Source organism: Papaver somniferum, chromosome 2 (genome assembly GCF_003573695.1).
Source record: "Papaver somniferum cultivar HN1 chromosome 2, ASM357369v1, whole genome shotgun sequence".
Taxonomy (NCBI): domain Eukaryota; kingdom Viridiplantae; phylum Streptophyta; class Magnoliopsida; order Ranunculales; family Papaveraceae; genus Papaver; species Papaver somniferum.
Window position 1 is genome coordinate 84,185,637 of NC_039359.1, and position 15,121 is coordinate 84,200,757.

The window sequence follows — 15,121 nt, forward strand, 5'->3', positions numbered from 1 at the left end:
CAATTCCGTACCATCTACAGGAAGCAACTTGAGTTTTGTATCCATTGGATAAGCTGATGTATGAGCCCCTGTGAGGCCGGAATCCTTAAGGATATCAAGAATATATTTTCTTTGGCATATAAATATACCATTGGATGAGCGAGAAACTTCAATTCCCAAAATATACTTCAAACTACCAAGATCCTTGATTGAAAAATGAGAAGCGAGATGCAATTTGAGAGAATTAATGAAGTTATTATCTGTACCAGTCATGATAATATCATCAACATAGACAAGAACAAATATAGAGGTTGTACCACGATGATACGTGAAAAGAGAATTATCACATAAGGATTTAGCAAATCCTTCAGATAACAAAACTGAAGAAAGCTTCGCAAACCATTGGCTAGAGGCTTGCTTTAAACCATAGAGAGACATTTTGAGTTTGAAAAATTTGGACTCACCTGGACGTGCCATACCTGGTGGAAGCTGCATGTAAATTTCTTCACCCAAATCACCTTGAAGAAACGCGTTGTTGACATCAAGTTGATGAAGAGACCATCCCTTAATAGCTGCAATAGATAATAAGACACGAACAGTAACCAACTTAGCTACTGGTGCAAAGGTATCATAGTAGTCTATACCCTCTTGTTGTGTATATCCTTTGGCTACCAGTCGAGCCTTGTAACTTTCAACGGTACCATCAGCATTGAACTTGATTTTAAAAACCCATTTGCATCCAATAGCTGTTTTGCAAGGTGGTAAATCTACTAATATCCAAGCATCGTTGGCTTCCAAAGCAATGATTTCTTTGGCCATGGATGCGCGCCATTTGGGACATTTATTTGCCTTTAAATAGGATGGTGGATTACGAGAAAGAGATGGATGTGAATGTATTGTTGATGATGGAATCGCTGGAGACATAAACACTTGAATAGGTGGAGATGTGGCTGATTGTCCTGGCAATATGGCAGGTGACTGAACTACTGGAACAGTAGTAGTATCGATATAAATTGATTCTGCGAAATGGACAGAAGACGAGCCACTCATGGAATTGCGTGTATCAATAGTTGGTTGTGAAGCGGAATCATGAGAAGGTACGACAGGATCTGAATGCTCAGAATGCGACTGAGACTGAGAGCATGGGATAGAATGCTCAGGATTCGGAATATCACCACATGATTGGGACTGAAATATGGAGTCGTAATAAGAATAATCAGGATGTGAAGGCTCAACAGGAACTGATGCTGATGAAGACATATCTTTAAAAGGAAATGTATGTTCATGAAACACTACATCGCGTGATACATACGCAGATTTTGATGATAGATCAAAATTTTTGTAACCCTTCTGGCCATGCGGATATCCAATGAAAATGCCAGGCTTAGCACGTTCATCGAATTTGTTACAAATACGTATATTTCTGCCAAAACAAAGGCAAGCAAACACTCGGAGATGTAAATAATCTGGTGGCGAATTGAGAAGTAACTCATGTGGAGATTTATGAGATAATACCGGTGTTGGCAATTTGTTAATCAAATATGTTGCAGCTAAAATGCAGTCTCCCCAAAATTGGATGGGTAAATTAGCTTGAAAACGTAAAGACCTTGCAACGTTGAGCAAGTGGAGATGCTTGAGTTCAACAATACCATTTTGCTGTGGCATATATATACAACTGGTTTGATGGAGAATTCCATTTTGATGAAACCAAGATTGAAGTTCATTTGATTTAAACTCAGACCCATTATCAGACCTGAAAGTCTGTAATTGAGAAATAACTAATGAATTGATACCAGAGGAGATGCTGGTAATGTGATGCCCAAATTGTTTTAAAACAAAGGAAAAGAAATATTTGAGAAACTTCAAGGTTTCAGACTTTAATTTCATCAAAAATACCCATGTACACCTAGAGTAATCATCTACTATTGTAAGAAAATATTTTGCACCAGTTAAAGAAGCAGTAGAAAAAAGACCCCATATGTCAACATGAATCAATTGAAATGGATGCTTTGATAAAGAAATACTGTTATTAAACTTGAAACGAGATTGTTTTTCCCGTGAGCATACATCACATAAGTGTTTAAATGAAGAACGAACATAAGAAAAATTACGAGCTAAAAAAATAAAACAATCCATATGTGGATGACCGGGACGACAGTGCCATATATCCACTGGTTTATTAGAAGCTAAAGATGAAACTGATGGTTGGAAACTAAAATGGTAGATGCCAGCGATACGCCTACTCCATCCAATCTCCTTGTTCGTGAGACGGTCCTGAAAGATGCAAGACTCGTGTGAGAAATTGATACAACAGCTTGCTGTGCTTGTAAGCTGACTTACAGAGATTAAGTTAAATTTAAAACTTGGAATGTGAAAAATATTGAGTAGCTGAATATTGGGAGATAGATTCACAGTCCCAATAAGAGTGACATATATATTCGAACCATCTGGTAATTGAACCGTGATTGGGTTCATAACCACTGTGTAAGAAGAAGAAAAAGAGAGAGAGGAGCAAATGTGATGAGTTGCACCACTGTCTATAATCCAAACATTAGAAGAACAAGTCAGAGTAATACCTGCAAAATTTGCAAATGGAGTGACAGCAGTGTCTCCATTGTTTGGTTCAAGTAAAGACATAAGTCTGGCATATTGAGATGCAGTTATACCAGGAGCAGCCTGTGTATTGGGAACAATAGCAGCAGCAACATATGCCGGAGTTGGAATATCTCTGGATCTCGGCGGATCTTTTGGGTAGCCATTGAGCTTCCAGCAGGTAAGCCGAGTATGACCATGTTTGTTGCAGTGGTCGCAAAAAGGTCTGGGTCTCTTGTTGGTACCATTGCCAGCATTGGATGTAGTGTCGGGATTAAAGAAAGACCTCTGATTTGATCTTTCTGAGTTGGGAGCACTGCGAAAAACATTAAGTGTAGCAAATTCAACCTGATTAAGAGAGGATGAGTTTATACCTTGCTGCTCCTCCTCCTGCCTCACGAGATTATAGAGTTTGGATGCTGATGGCAATGGTTCCATCAACAAACACTGACTGCGCAGTGCAGAAAAACGGTCATGCATCCCCTGTAAGAACTCCATGGCTCTACTTGGGTATGATGATCTACAAAATCTTTTCCTGCACCACAGATGCAAGGTTAGAGGTATGAATGTATCGAGTTGATCCCACAGCGTCTTGAGTTGAGTGAAGTACATCGCAAAGTTTTGATTTTCTTGTTTTAGAGATAAAATAGATTGATTCAGGGCAAACGATTTCGGTGCATTCTTATGAGAGAACCTGTTCTTAATCTCTAACCATTGTTCCCGTGCAGATGGGAAAGACATGACACTGGATTTGGTAACTGGATCGACTGAGTTTTCAACCCAGCTACCAACCAAATCGTCTATACGAGTCCAATGGAGGAGATCATTTGGATCCGTGGGTTTGGTGATGGTTCCATCAATGTAACCTAGCTTGGCTTTGGCACTTAGGGATTTTCGGATTCCTCTTTCCCAGATGCAATAGTTATCATCTGTGAGGAGAGGAGTAAATATGACAGTGGTAGGGTTGTCAGCCGGATGCACATAATAAGGACTTGATTGAGGAAGACCTGAATCTCTATTAGGTGGAGGATTACTGGAAGATTTAGGTATTTGGATGTCATCTTCAACAGTCATGATGATACAGTTGCAGGTAAAAAAAAAACTAACCTAGCTCTAGAGTACCATGTTGCAATATTGGGTTTTGGGATTTCTATCTCACACAACTGTGTTGAGATTAATTTCATTATTTTGTATATATACTTGTACAAATACGTTGAATGAGTGAAGATCCTAATACTATAATTACATCAAGAGAATTAAATTTATTCCTATAGATAAATCAAATAAATTAAAACTAATTACATCAATATTATTCTTTGCATGTACTAATCTTTGTTTCCATATTCTACATTGCATGTATTCAATCACATATTATTATTTGCATGTACTAATATTGTTTCCATATTCTTCATTGCATGTACTTAATATGTGTTGATCTTCTTATATATTTGCATGTGTTAATAGACTATGTTCTTGATTCCATGGCTGAAAGTGCAGGGATGGGTTGGGTTTTTTTGTAGAGAAGAAAACAGCAGTTACCTTCATGTATATGAATAATCCTTGAAAAACAAAAATAAATAACCATAGTCTTACCTTCGACATCAGCAACAACTCTACCTAAGCTTTGCAGTTTGGGGTTTTCCTCATATGATGATTTTGATTGGATTTTAGGGGGTAATGTTTTTAATCTATATGATCTGGTCGCTCCAGTTTTGGGTTTTTCATATTTGGGTTATGTGATGGCCTATGTAATGGTGTTCTTAGTTTAAGGTCTCGGTATGATGAATGTTTGCTTCAAGATCGATGATGATTATTTCCGGTAGGTGCAGGAGCTCCAACGTCTTTACCGTGGAGTTCATTGTTTACCAACTGAAGATTATAATCGTTTTTGGTCTTTCAGAAGTTTTTTCTATGGAAGAGAATGTTCTTCAAATTAAATTAAAAAATGTTACTGGGTAGTGAATTATGCTGTAACGGTTCAATCCCACCCGTGTGTATACGGACGTTACTATTATCGGTTACTAGGTATTGCATCGCTGGACATCCTATTACCTGAGTTTCTGTTGTCTAAGATTCTCCCCTTGGTTCTGTATGAAAATCGTTTAGCGTTGCAGTCAGTCGTGTGTATTTGGTTTGTGTCATATAAATTTCGGGACTATCACCCTGTTTATTTAATAAAATAAAATAAAAAATGAACAAGACCCACTTTAACGAATCCTAATCCCAAACTCAATCTCATGTTAGGATGGGTGCTATGGTCGTTCAAGATCCAAGATTCAAGCTGGTGCCACGTCACTCTAAATCCCAGCCCCTACGGTAGTTCAACATTCCCTCTAAAATCGACTAACCATCGGGCGCTCGACGTCTAACCATTGGGATCTTCTGACAGAGCGGCAAATCATTAGGCGCTTCACCTAGTCAACTAAGCTGCTCATGGATTACCCCTAAAACTAACTCGATCTTCTTTAATTTCTCTTTTCCCTTTTTTTGTGTGTGTACTCTCCTGTGATCAATTTATAATATTTAAAATTAAGTTATGAGTTTTAGCTAAACTCTACGAAGTTCAGACTCCTCACCGAACCTTCATATCCCTACCAGAATGCGAGTTATCATTAACAATGTGAGTTATGTCATCTGAGTGTAAACGGGGTGTAGTACAAAAACGGATCAAACAAATATTTAACGCCAGTGACCAATGGTTAGGCGTCCAGGTGGGGTGCCAAATGGTTAGCCGCCGGGCGCCTATACAGTAGACGCTAGAAAACATATTCTGGGAGAATATGTTGTTGAGCACCAAACTATTGGATGCTAAAGCAGAATTTTGAACGCCTAATCATTGGTCGCTCCTTTGTTGGTTCAAGATAACATCCAAGCAAATGGTTGAACCTTATATTGAATTAGAGAAAACACCACGCTTTCGTAGCGGTTTTCAGGCTAAATGTTTAATCTTGAACAACCATAACACCCAGTCTTAAAGCAGCTGAAAATCTGCAATCCATTTCCCTCTCGGGATATACCACGAGATTCTACCCGATGTGGGTAGACTGTAGAGCTCAGGTTGTACCCAAACTGTACTATGAAGTAGCAGCGTAGCACCATTTAAAAAGGAAAAATACCGTTTGCTCCTTTTTTAGGTGGGCCCATGTCTGTTTGGTCCTTTGGAAAAATGCCTTTACTGTTTGGTCCATAATTATTTAAAAATATTAAAATGACAAAAGTACCCTTCCGTGTTAATTTTTACTTATTTTCTTGTAGCAGTTCATTCCAGAAATGAAGTCCATATAAAAACCTAAAAAAACAGACTTCATTCCAGAAATTAAGTCCATATAAAAATCTAAAAAACAGACTTCATTCCAGAAATGAAGTCCATATAAAAACCTAAAAAACAGACTTCATTCCAGAAATGAAGTCCATATAAAAACCTAAAAAAAACAGACTTCATTGCTGGAATGAAGTACATATAAAAACCTAAAAAAACAGACTTCATTCCAGAAATGAAGTCCATATAAAAACCTAAAAAAACAGACTTCATTGCTGGAATGAAGTCCATATAAAAACCTAAAAAAACAGACTTCATTTTTGGAATGAAGTCCATATAAAAACATCAACAACATCATCTTCATCTTCTTCGACGTCTTCAACAGCATCAGCAACATCGTCGTCTTCAAAAACACCAGCGACAACATCATCTTCCATCATCTTCATCAAAACAGATCGGGTTCATATTCATTTGTCGTCGTCGTCTTCATCAAAACAGATCGTCGTCGTCTTCATCAAATAGATCAGGTTCATCGTCGTCTTCAACATCTTAAGCAGATCAAAAATCTTCAAGAAAAAGCTCGTTCACATCTTCAGCAGCAGCAGCGACGAGAGATGAACTTCAACAGTAGCAGCAGATTAAAAACCTAGAAATCTTCAAGAAAAACTCGTCTACATCGTTTGTTGTTTCTTATTTCATCACTGCAAATTAAAAACCTATAAAATCTTCATCTTCAAACACTAGCAGGAAGAAAAAAAAAGAAAAAAAAAGAGAGAAATTTTAGATCTGAAAATATAAGAGAGAGAAAGTAAATCTGAGAATGATTCCTTCTCTCTTACTTTTTGACTATATATATGGTCATAATCTAAAAGGGGTATTTCTGCCACTACAAGATGAGATTCACATCATCCATGACATCACCTTAGTCCCAAAATATAATTTTTAGGACCAAATTATAATTTATATTACCAAATAAGACAAAACAGACGATTGACTAAGTCAATTGGACTAGACTTTTTCTAATATATTATTTGTAGGACCAATTGGGTATTTCCTACGTTTAAGAAAGAAGTCAGCCGTCCACACGGCCCTTGGGCCCTGCCCAGTGCCCGGATAATGAGGTAAATATACGATAGTTGACAAAAATACCCCTCTCCCTTCAAAAGTCTTTTATGACTGACGTTCTTGTTCTCTTTATTATATTATTATAAGTTCCTTTCGCTCCTCGGAGTACTCTTCAGAGGTGATCATCTCGTAAAGATTTTTTATAGCAGATATGGTGAGTATAATTCAATAATCAAGAAAAATATTTGATCGTTTGAATTGATTGTGTATTTTTTCATGATCTTGAAGTTAGGGTTTTTGGGTATTTGATTGTTTGGGTGTATTAGTACTGTTGATGGTGTTAAAAATAAAAATTAATTTGTGATCATTATTCTAGAATAATCTTGAAGTTCCCTAGACTAGGTAAAGCCCAATACATTCTAGAGTTTTTGGGCCTCTAGAGTCTTCTTTTTAGTCACATGTAATCTAGAGAATTCTTTCTCTAGAATTCTCTTAAGGCATAGTAGATCATAGTCTCTAGAATTTTCATTTCTAGAGTTTTCTTCACTAGGCCTATAAATAGGCACTCCATGGTTTCATTTTGATCATCAAAACTCAAGTGAGTAACCAAGTAGTAGAGTGAGAGCTAGAGTTAGAGTAAGAGCCAAAGTGCCTCTTTGTAAACAACTAGTGGAAGCCAAAGTTGCTACACAAACCTCTTGTAACATTTTCATTTTCATATTAATCAAAGCCTCACTTTCCAATTAACCAACCTCTCTTTCAAAATCATTTCCATAAACCCATCACATTTCCGCATTGCGCCAACAAATTTGGTATCAGAGCAAACCTAACCCAGTAATCCTAAAACTCTACTCATGGCAATTAACCAAAATATTCAAGGTTTCAACTATGCCCAAAGTCTAATTCCAATTTTTGATGGTGAGAGTTACGATTATTGGAGTCTACAAATGAAGACACTATTCATTTCACAAGACCTATGGGATTTTATAGAAGAAGGTTATAAAGTACCAGAGTCAGCAGAAACTCTGTCGTCATGGACGGACGCAGAGAAAAAAGAGTATAAGGAAAATAAGAAGAAAGATGCTAAAGCATTACTGTTTCTACAACAGGGCGTAAGCAAAGCTATTTTTCCTCGAATTTCGGTGGCAAAAACTTCACAGGAGGCCTGGAATATTCTCAAAGTAGCATTCCAAGGATCAGAAAAGGTAATCTCCATTAAACTACAAAATTTATGGCGAGATTTTGATAATTTACTTATGAAAGAAAATGAAACTATCCAGAACTTCTTCTCAAGAGTTACTGGCATAGTAAATCAAATCAGTAGTTATGGAGATACCATTGAAAATAAAAGAGTGGTAGAAAAGATATTAAGAAGCTTACCATTCAAATTTGATCATATCGTCGCTGCCATTGAAGAATCAAAAAATTTATCGACTCTCTCGGTACATGAATTAATGGGTTCACTCGAGGCGCACGAGAAAAGAATAAATAGGTTCGCGGAGCAACCATTGGAGCAGGCATTTCAATCAAAAATAAATTTCAGTGAGAAGAAAAATACAGAAGCCAAAAAAGAAAGCTCTAGAGGGGGATCATCATCCAACTCGCAGTATGAGAAAGGGTCGACGTCAAATCAAGGACCCAGAAATTACTCCCGCGGACGTGGAAAAGGAAAAGGAGGTTATAGAAACAACAATCAAAGGTACGGAAAAAATAACTCCTCAAATCTCCGATGCAATGTTTGCAAAAATTTTGGACATGCAACTGAAGATTGCAAGTATAAGTGCACCAAGTGTGATAAATTAAATCACATGGAGAAAGATTGTTGGCTTAATGAAGCAAACTATTCCGAGAAAAACAATTCTCAGAATCAAGTATTCTATTCCTGCCTCACCTCGCAACAAGAATCGCAAGGTATATGGTACGTCGACAGCGGATGCAGCAGCCATATGACAGGAAACAAAGAATATTTCGTAAAATTGGAGGAACAAGAGATTCCGCCAGTCAAACTTGGAGATGGAAAGTTCCAGAATGTTGAAGGAAGAGGAGTCATATCCGTACGTACAAGGTCAGGTAAAACTCGATACATATCTGATGTTCTTTATGTTCCTGGCCTAGCTCAAAATTTATTAAGTGTTGGACAACTTATAAGAAAAGGGTACTCACTACATTTCGAAGACGGAGAATGCACAATTTACGATAAAATTAATAATCAATTGGTGGCAAAAGTAAAAATGTCAGGAAATTTTGTCTTTCCCCTATCTATGCCATCAATTGAAAATTGTGCAATGAGTACCAACCATATTGACGAAGGAAAGCTATGGCATTTGAGATACGGGCATCTCAACTACAGATCCTTAAAGGTTCTAAAATCAAAAGGCATGGTAATTGGTCTTCCCAATATCGACGGTGGAGATAAAGTATGTGAAGGTTGTATTCTAGGGAAGTTTCATAGACTTCCATTTACGAAGACATCGTGGAGAGCAAGAAGGCCCCTCGAATTGGTGCACGCTGATATATGCGGTCCGACAAGAACAACTTCACTCAACAACAGAAGATATTTTCTCTTATTCGTGGACGATTATACCAGGATGATGTGGGTGTACATTCTTGAGCAAAAGTCCGAGGCATTCACTAAATTCCTAGAATTCAAGGCGCTGGCAGAGAAGCAAAGTGGCCATCAATTGAAAGTTTTCCGTACAGACCGTGGTGGAGAATTTACTTCAAAAGAGTTTATCAACTACTGCAAAGAAAATGGAATTAAAAAGGAGCTCACCGTCCGATACACTCCACAACAAAACGGCGTTGCGGAAAGGAAAAATCGTACGATCGTGGAAATGGCTCGCAGTATGCTAAAAGCAAGGAAGCTACCCAACACCTACTGGGCGGAAGCAGTCAACACAGCAGTGTACATCCTTAATCGCTCGCCAACAAAAGCGGTTCACAATAAAACTCCATACGAGGGATGGCATAAGAAAAAGCCTGAGGTAACTTCTTTCAGAATTTTTGGTTGTGTAGCATACTCACATATTCCATCCCAACATAGAGAAAAGTTCGATGAAAAAGGAGAAAAGCTTATATTCATCGGATATAGCGAGGAGTCTAAAGCCTATAGACTTCTAAATCCAGATACAAAGGAACTGGTAATATCAAGAGATGTTATCTTTGATGAATTCAAAGCTTGGGATTGGAATGATGAACCAGATAACCACGAGTCTCCACTACTCATCGAAGAAGAGCCATATCTGTCACACCAAGAAGAAAACACTCCACCAGCAAGCCCGAGATCTCCTAGTCCAACACAACAAAGTCCAAGCTCATCTGACTCAAGTGCCCCACCTAGAAAGGTGCGTTCCCTAAGAGATATTTATAATGTATCTAATTGTGCTTTTATAGCACTAGAACCTCAAAAATATGAGGATGCGGCGAAAGAAGAAAAATGGAGAAACGCCATGGACGAAGAAATGCGAGTAATTGAGAAAAATAAGACATGGGAGCTCGTCAATCAGCCAGTTGATAAAGAAATAATTGGTCTGAAATGGGTCTACAAGACAAAATATAATGAAGATGGGTCAATTCAAAAGCACAAAGCAAGGCTAGTTGCAAAAGGATATTCCCAGCAACCAGGAATTGACTACAACGAGACATTCGCCCCAGTCGCTCGCATGGAAACAATTCGGATGGTGTTAGCTTTGGCAGCTCAACTCAAAATGAAAGTCTACCAATTAGACGTAAAGTCGGCGTTCCTAAACGGAGAACTAGAAGAAGAGGTGTACGTTGAACAACCTCAAGGATATATCCGAAAAGGAAAAGAAAAAATGGTATATCGTCTCCGCAAAGCACTATACGGTCTTAAGCAAGCACCGCGTGCATGGAACAGCAAAATCGACAAGTATTTCCGAGATAATGGATTTGAGAAAAGTCCAAGTGAGCCATCACTCTACATCAGAAAACAAGGTACGGACTTCCTAATTGTCTGTCTCTATGTTGATGATTTAATTTATGCCAGTACAAAACAAGAGATGACAGAAAAATTTAAGAAGGAGATGATGAAAGAATATGAGATGACAGACTTAGGTTATGCGATATTTTTCTTGGATTCAAGTAAAACAATCTCCAGAAGAAATATTCATTTCTCAAGAAAAATATGCGGAAGACTTACTGAAAAGGTTCAACATGATGGATTGCAAACCAATTGCAACTCCAATGGGTACCAATGAGAAATTGGTAAAAAATGATGGAGCGACAAAAGTTGATCCAACCTTATTCAGAAGTCTAGTCGGCTCACTGATCTACTTAACAAATACAAGGCCAGACATCGTCAATGCAACCAGTATTGTTTCTCGGTTTATGAGCGAGCCAAGCAAGTTACACTATGCAGCCGCAAAGAGAATTCTTCGGTATATCAAGGGAACGAAGGATTTTGGCATCAAGTATACAAAAGAAAAAGATAATGATTTAATTGGCTTCACAGATAGCGATTGGGCAGGTTCTATTGAAGACCGAAAGAGCACATCAGGCTATGTTTTCTGTATGGGAACAAAAGTTATCTCTTGGAGTTCTAAAAAGCAAAGCACGGTGGCATTATCGTCAGCCGAAGCAGAGTACATAGCATCAACAAGTGCAGCATGTGAAGCAGTGTGGCTAAGAAGAATAATGAATGACCTACAACAAAGGCAAATGCAGCCGACGACTATCTACTGTGACAATATGTCTACAATTGCAATGACAAAAAATCCAGTCTTCCACGGAAGGACGAAGCACATAGGCTACGACACCACTTCATCAGAGAGCTTGTAGAAGACAAGGAAATCGAGCTCCAATTCTGTCCAACACAAGAACAAAATGCAGACATTTTCACGAAAGCAGTCACGGTGGATAAGTTCAATCATTTCAGAGAAAAGCTCAACATCACAAATTAAGAGGGAGTGTTAAAAAAAAATTAATTTGTGATCATTATTCTAGAATAATCTTGAAGTTCCCTAGACTAGGTAAAGCCCAATACATTCTAGAGTTTTTGGGCCTCTAGAGTCTTCTTTTTAGTCACATGTAATCTAGAGAATTCTTTCTCTAGAATTCTCTTAAGGCATAGTAGATCATAGTCTCTAGAATTTTCATTTCTAGAGTTTTCTTCACTAGGCCTATAAATAGGCACTCCATGGTTTCATTTTGATCATCAAAACTCAAGTGAGTAACCAAGTAGTAGAGTGAGAGCTAGAGTTAGAGTAAGAGCCAAAGTGCCTCTTTGTAAACAACTAGTGGAAGCCAAAGTTGCTACACAAACCTCTTGTAACATTTTCATTTTCATATTAATCAAAGCCTCACTTTCCAATTAACCAACCTCTCTTTCAAAATCATTTCCATAAACCCATCACATTTCCGCATTGCGCCAACAGATGGTATCTTTAACTCTTGATCCATACAATTTGACATGAAAAGGTTGAGTTTTTTCCTCTGATCTTTAAGGTTTTTACCATCGATCATCATGAACTATCTTAAATGGTGCTTCTTGATTCTAAAAGTAAAAGTAGATGGATTGAAATTAGCATATAATTCTTGGCTCAACTTTCTTTCGATTTTCAGCTTTAATTTGATTGTTACAATCCTTGTTGTTATTGTCGCTGGCTTTGATTTCTTACTTTGGTCTGTGTTTGATGTGTATGCAGATGACTTGTGCTATATGCAACGGTGCCATACAAGTAGGAGATGGGAAGCCCATGTTCACTGCAGAATGCTCTCATTGCTTCCATTTCTTATGTGTGGTTTCGAACGCCAAGAGTGGCAACCAGAACTGCATGATTTGCCAAGCCAAATGGAAGGTTAGTCCTTTACAAGGTGCTAATTACCATCCTTCGTTTAATGGTTTACCCAATTGGATGATTAGTCCTTTAGAAGGTGCTAATTTTACTGATCCCTCTCATAAAAGGGTAAGAACAAACATGGAAAATTATTGGCCCGCAAATCTCGAAAATTTTGGGTCGACTGTATTAGACCCGACATTTGGAAACCTTTTGGTCACTGAAGATCCCTTGGATCCACAATCTCTATTTGCCTCCAACAGCTCCCCGTACATTGATATCCAAACATACCCAGAAATATCAGCTGTTCAACGATCAATTCATAAAGAAAACTTCAGTGTTCTGATTAATCTTAAAGCTCTTGTTACTGATATTAAGCAAGATAATGATGATGCACATATGTCTCAAAGTTGCCGTGCCCCAGTTGACCTTGTCACAGTTCTTGATGTAAGTGGTAGTATGAGGGGCTCCAAGATTGAGTTGCTAAAGCGAGCCATGAGGTTTGTGATAGAGAACCTTGGCCCTTCTGACCGGTTGTCTATAGTTACTTTTTCATCTTATGCCAGACGCCTCTTACCTCTCCGTCGGATGACTGACTCGGGAAAGCAGCATGCACTGTTAGTTGTCAACTCCCTGGCAACCGGCAGTGGGACTCATATTCTTAATGGACTAAGAACGGGTGCTTCAGTGATCGATTCACGAAAAGAGAAGAATCCGTTTTGTAGTATCATGCTTTTATCAGATGGGAAAGACACATCTAGAGAAACGGCAATCTCAACAAAATTAACCACGATTAAGGTTCCTGTGCATACATTTGGTTTTGGTTCCAGCCATGATCCTGTCTTGTTGCACTCAATTTCCCAGACCTGCAAGGGAACATTTTCTTTCGTTGAAGCTGAGAGGTTCATACAAGATGCTTTTGCTCAGTGCATCGGTGGACTTCTTAGTGTTGTTTTGCAGGATGTTCAGGTACATGTCCAGTGTGTGCATCCTGATATATGTCTTGGCCCACTTAATGCAGGTAGTTATTCAATGCGTCTAACAGATATGAATCAAACTGGATTCATTGATGTTGGAGATTTGTATGAAAATGAAGAGAGGGATTTTCTCGTCTTGCTAAATGTTCCAACAGTAGGAGATGAGGGCTCTAGTCTTGAGACAGAATTAGTTCATGTGGGGTGCACTTACAAAGACCCTTTCTCAAAACAAATCAAGAGTACAGCAGTTAAGAAAGTCAAAATTCAGAGACCTGAGACTGAGGAAGAAGGATTTGTTGTTGTGTCTGTTGAGGTAGACCGAGAAAAATGCAGGCTTCGAGCTACTAAAGCAATGTCAGAGTCACGGGATGCTGCTGAGAGGGGTGACCTATCTGGTGCATGGTCTATCCTGGAGAGTTGTCAAAAGGAGCTCACGGAAACAACTTCTGCACGTGCTGGTAACCAATTATGTGCAGCATTAGATTCAGAGCTGAAAGAGATACGATCAAGAATGCAGAACATGCAAATAGATGAGTCAAGTGGGAGGGCTTATGTTCTTTCTGGAATGAGTTCACATTCCGGGCAAAGGGCAACAACACGAGGAGATACTTCTAGTGATAGCTCGGGCTTTGTTCATGTCTACCAGACAAAGTCAATGGAAAACATGGTGGCAAGATCTCATACTACTGGTTAGTGCTGCCTTTTATTTCCATCTTCACTTGTCTAGTAAGGCTTTCCTTTATATTTTTCTAGTAAATGGAGACATTCTATGTGGCGTTTTTAGGTTCTGTAGATGAATAAAGTAAGGCAAGTATTTGATTAGAAGGATGGTATTAGGATTTGATGAAGTATTGGATACTTGATGTGCATAGATTTCTAGTTTTCTTTTTCTTTTATGGATGTCTGTAAGAATTAATGGATCCTCCTATTTTGTTAGTTTTGCTGTAAGATTGTAATTATTGTGGCTTTGCATGGAATGTCAGTTCCACTTAACAGGTATTAATATAGTCCCTCCGTACCTATTATATAGGCGGAGTTTAAAATTTTTGTAGTACCATTAGATAGACGGAGCTCCACTTCCAAAGTTGTTTTTTCCACATACACCCCTATTAATGATGCATGGGTATCATACAATCTAGTTTTACATGTGAGATAGAGAAATGTAAAGTAATATTTATATTGGAACAAGGTAAGGATAAATTTGGAAAGTAGAAGGAAATTTACGAAAACTAAACATTTTCTTATTCTAAGAGAATACTACTTCTCCGCCTGTATAATAAGTACGGAGGGAGTGGTACGTAGTTTTCTCTCTGGCTACTATCGTCCACGGTCATGTTTATGTATACTGAGCCATTCTTCTTTCTAAAATGACTGGTAAGATGTGGGAGGGATATGGATGGGGAATAGGCGGTATGGTTTACCAGTGAGATTCCAATGTACCTACTATATTCATT

General features: G+C 38.3%; 1 protein-coding gene across 1 annotated transcript; it reads left to right on the forward strand.

Annotated features, from left to right (window-relative positions):
- The first annotated feature begins 7,047 nt into the window (after positions 1–7,047).
- On the forward strand, positions 7,048–14,710 carry LOC113348248 (E3 ubiquitin-protein ligase WAV3-like). Its single transcript, XM_026591952.1, has 2 exons — positions 7,048–7,109; positions 12,559–14,710. The coding sequence occupies exons 1-2, from the start codon at positions 7,107–7,109 to the stop codon at positions 14,359–14,361; spliced, it is 1,806 nt and encodes a 601-aa protein (XP_026447737.1). The 5' UTR covers positions 7,048–7,106; the 3' UTR covers positions 14,362–14,710.
- Positions 14,711–15,121: the final 411 nt, after the last annotated feature.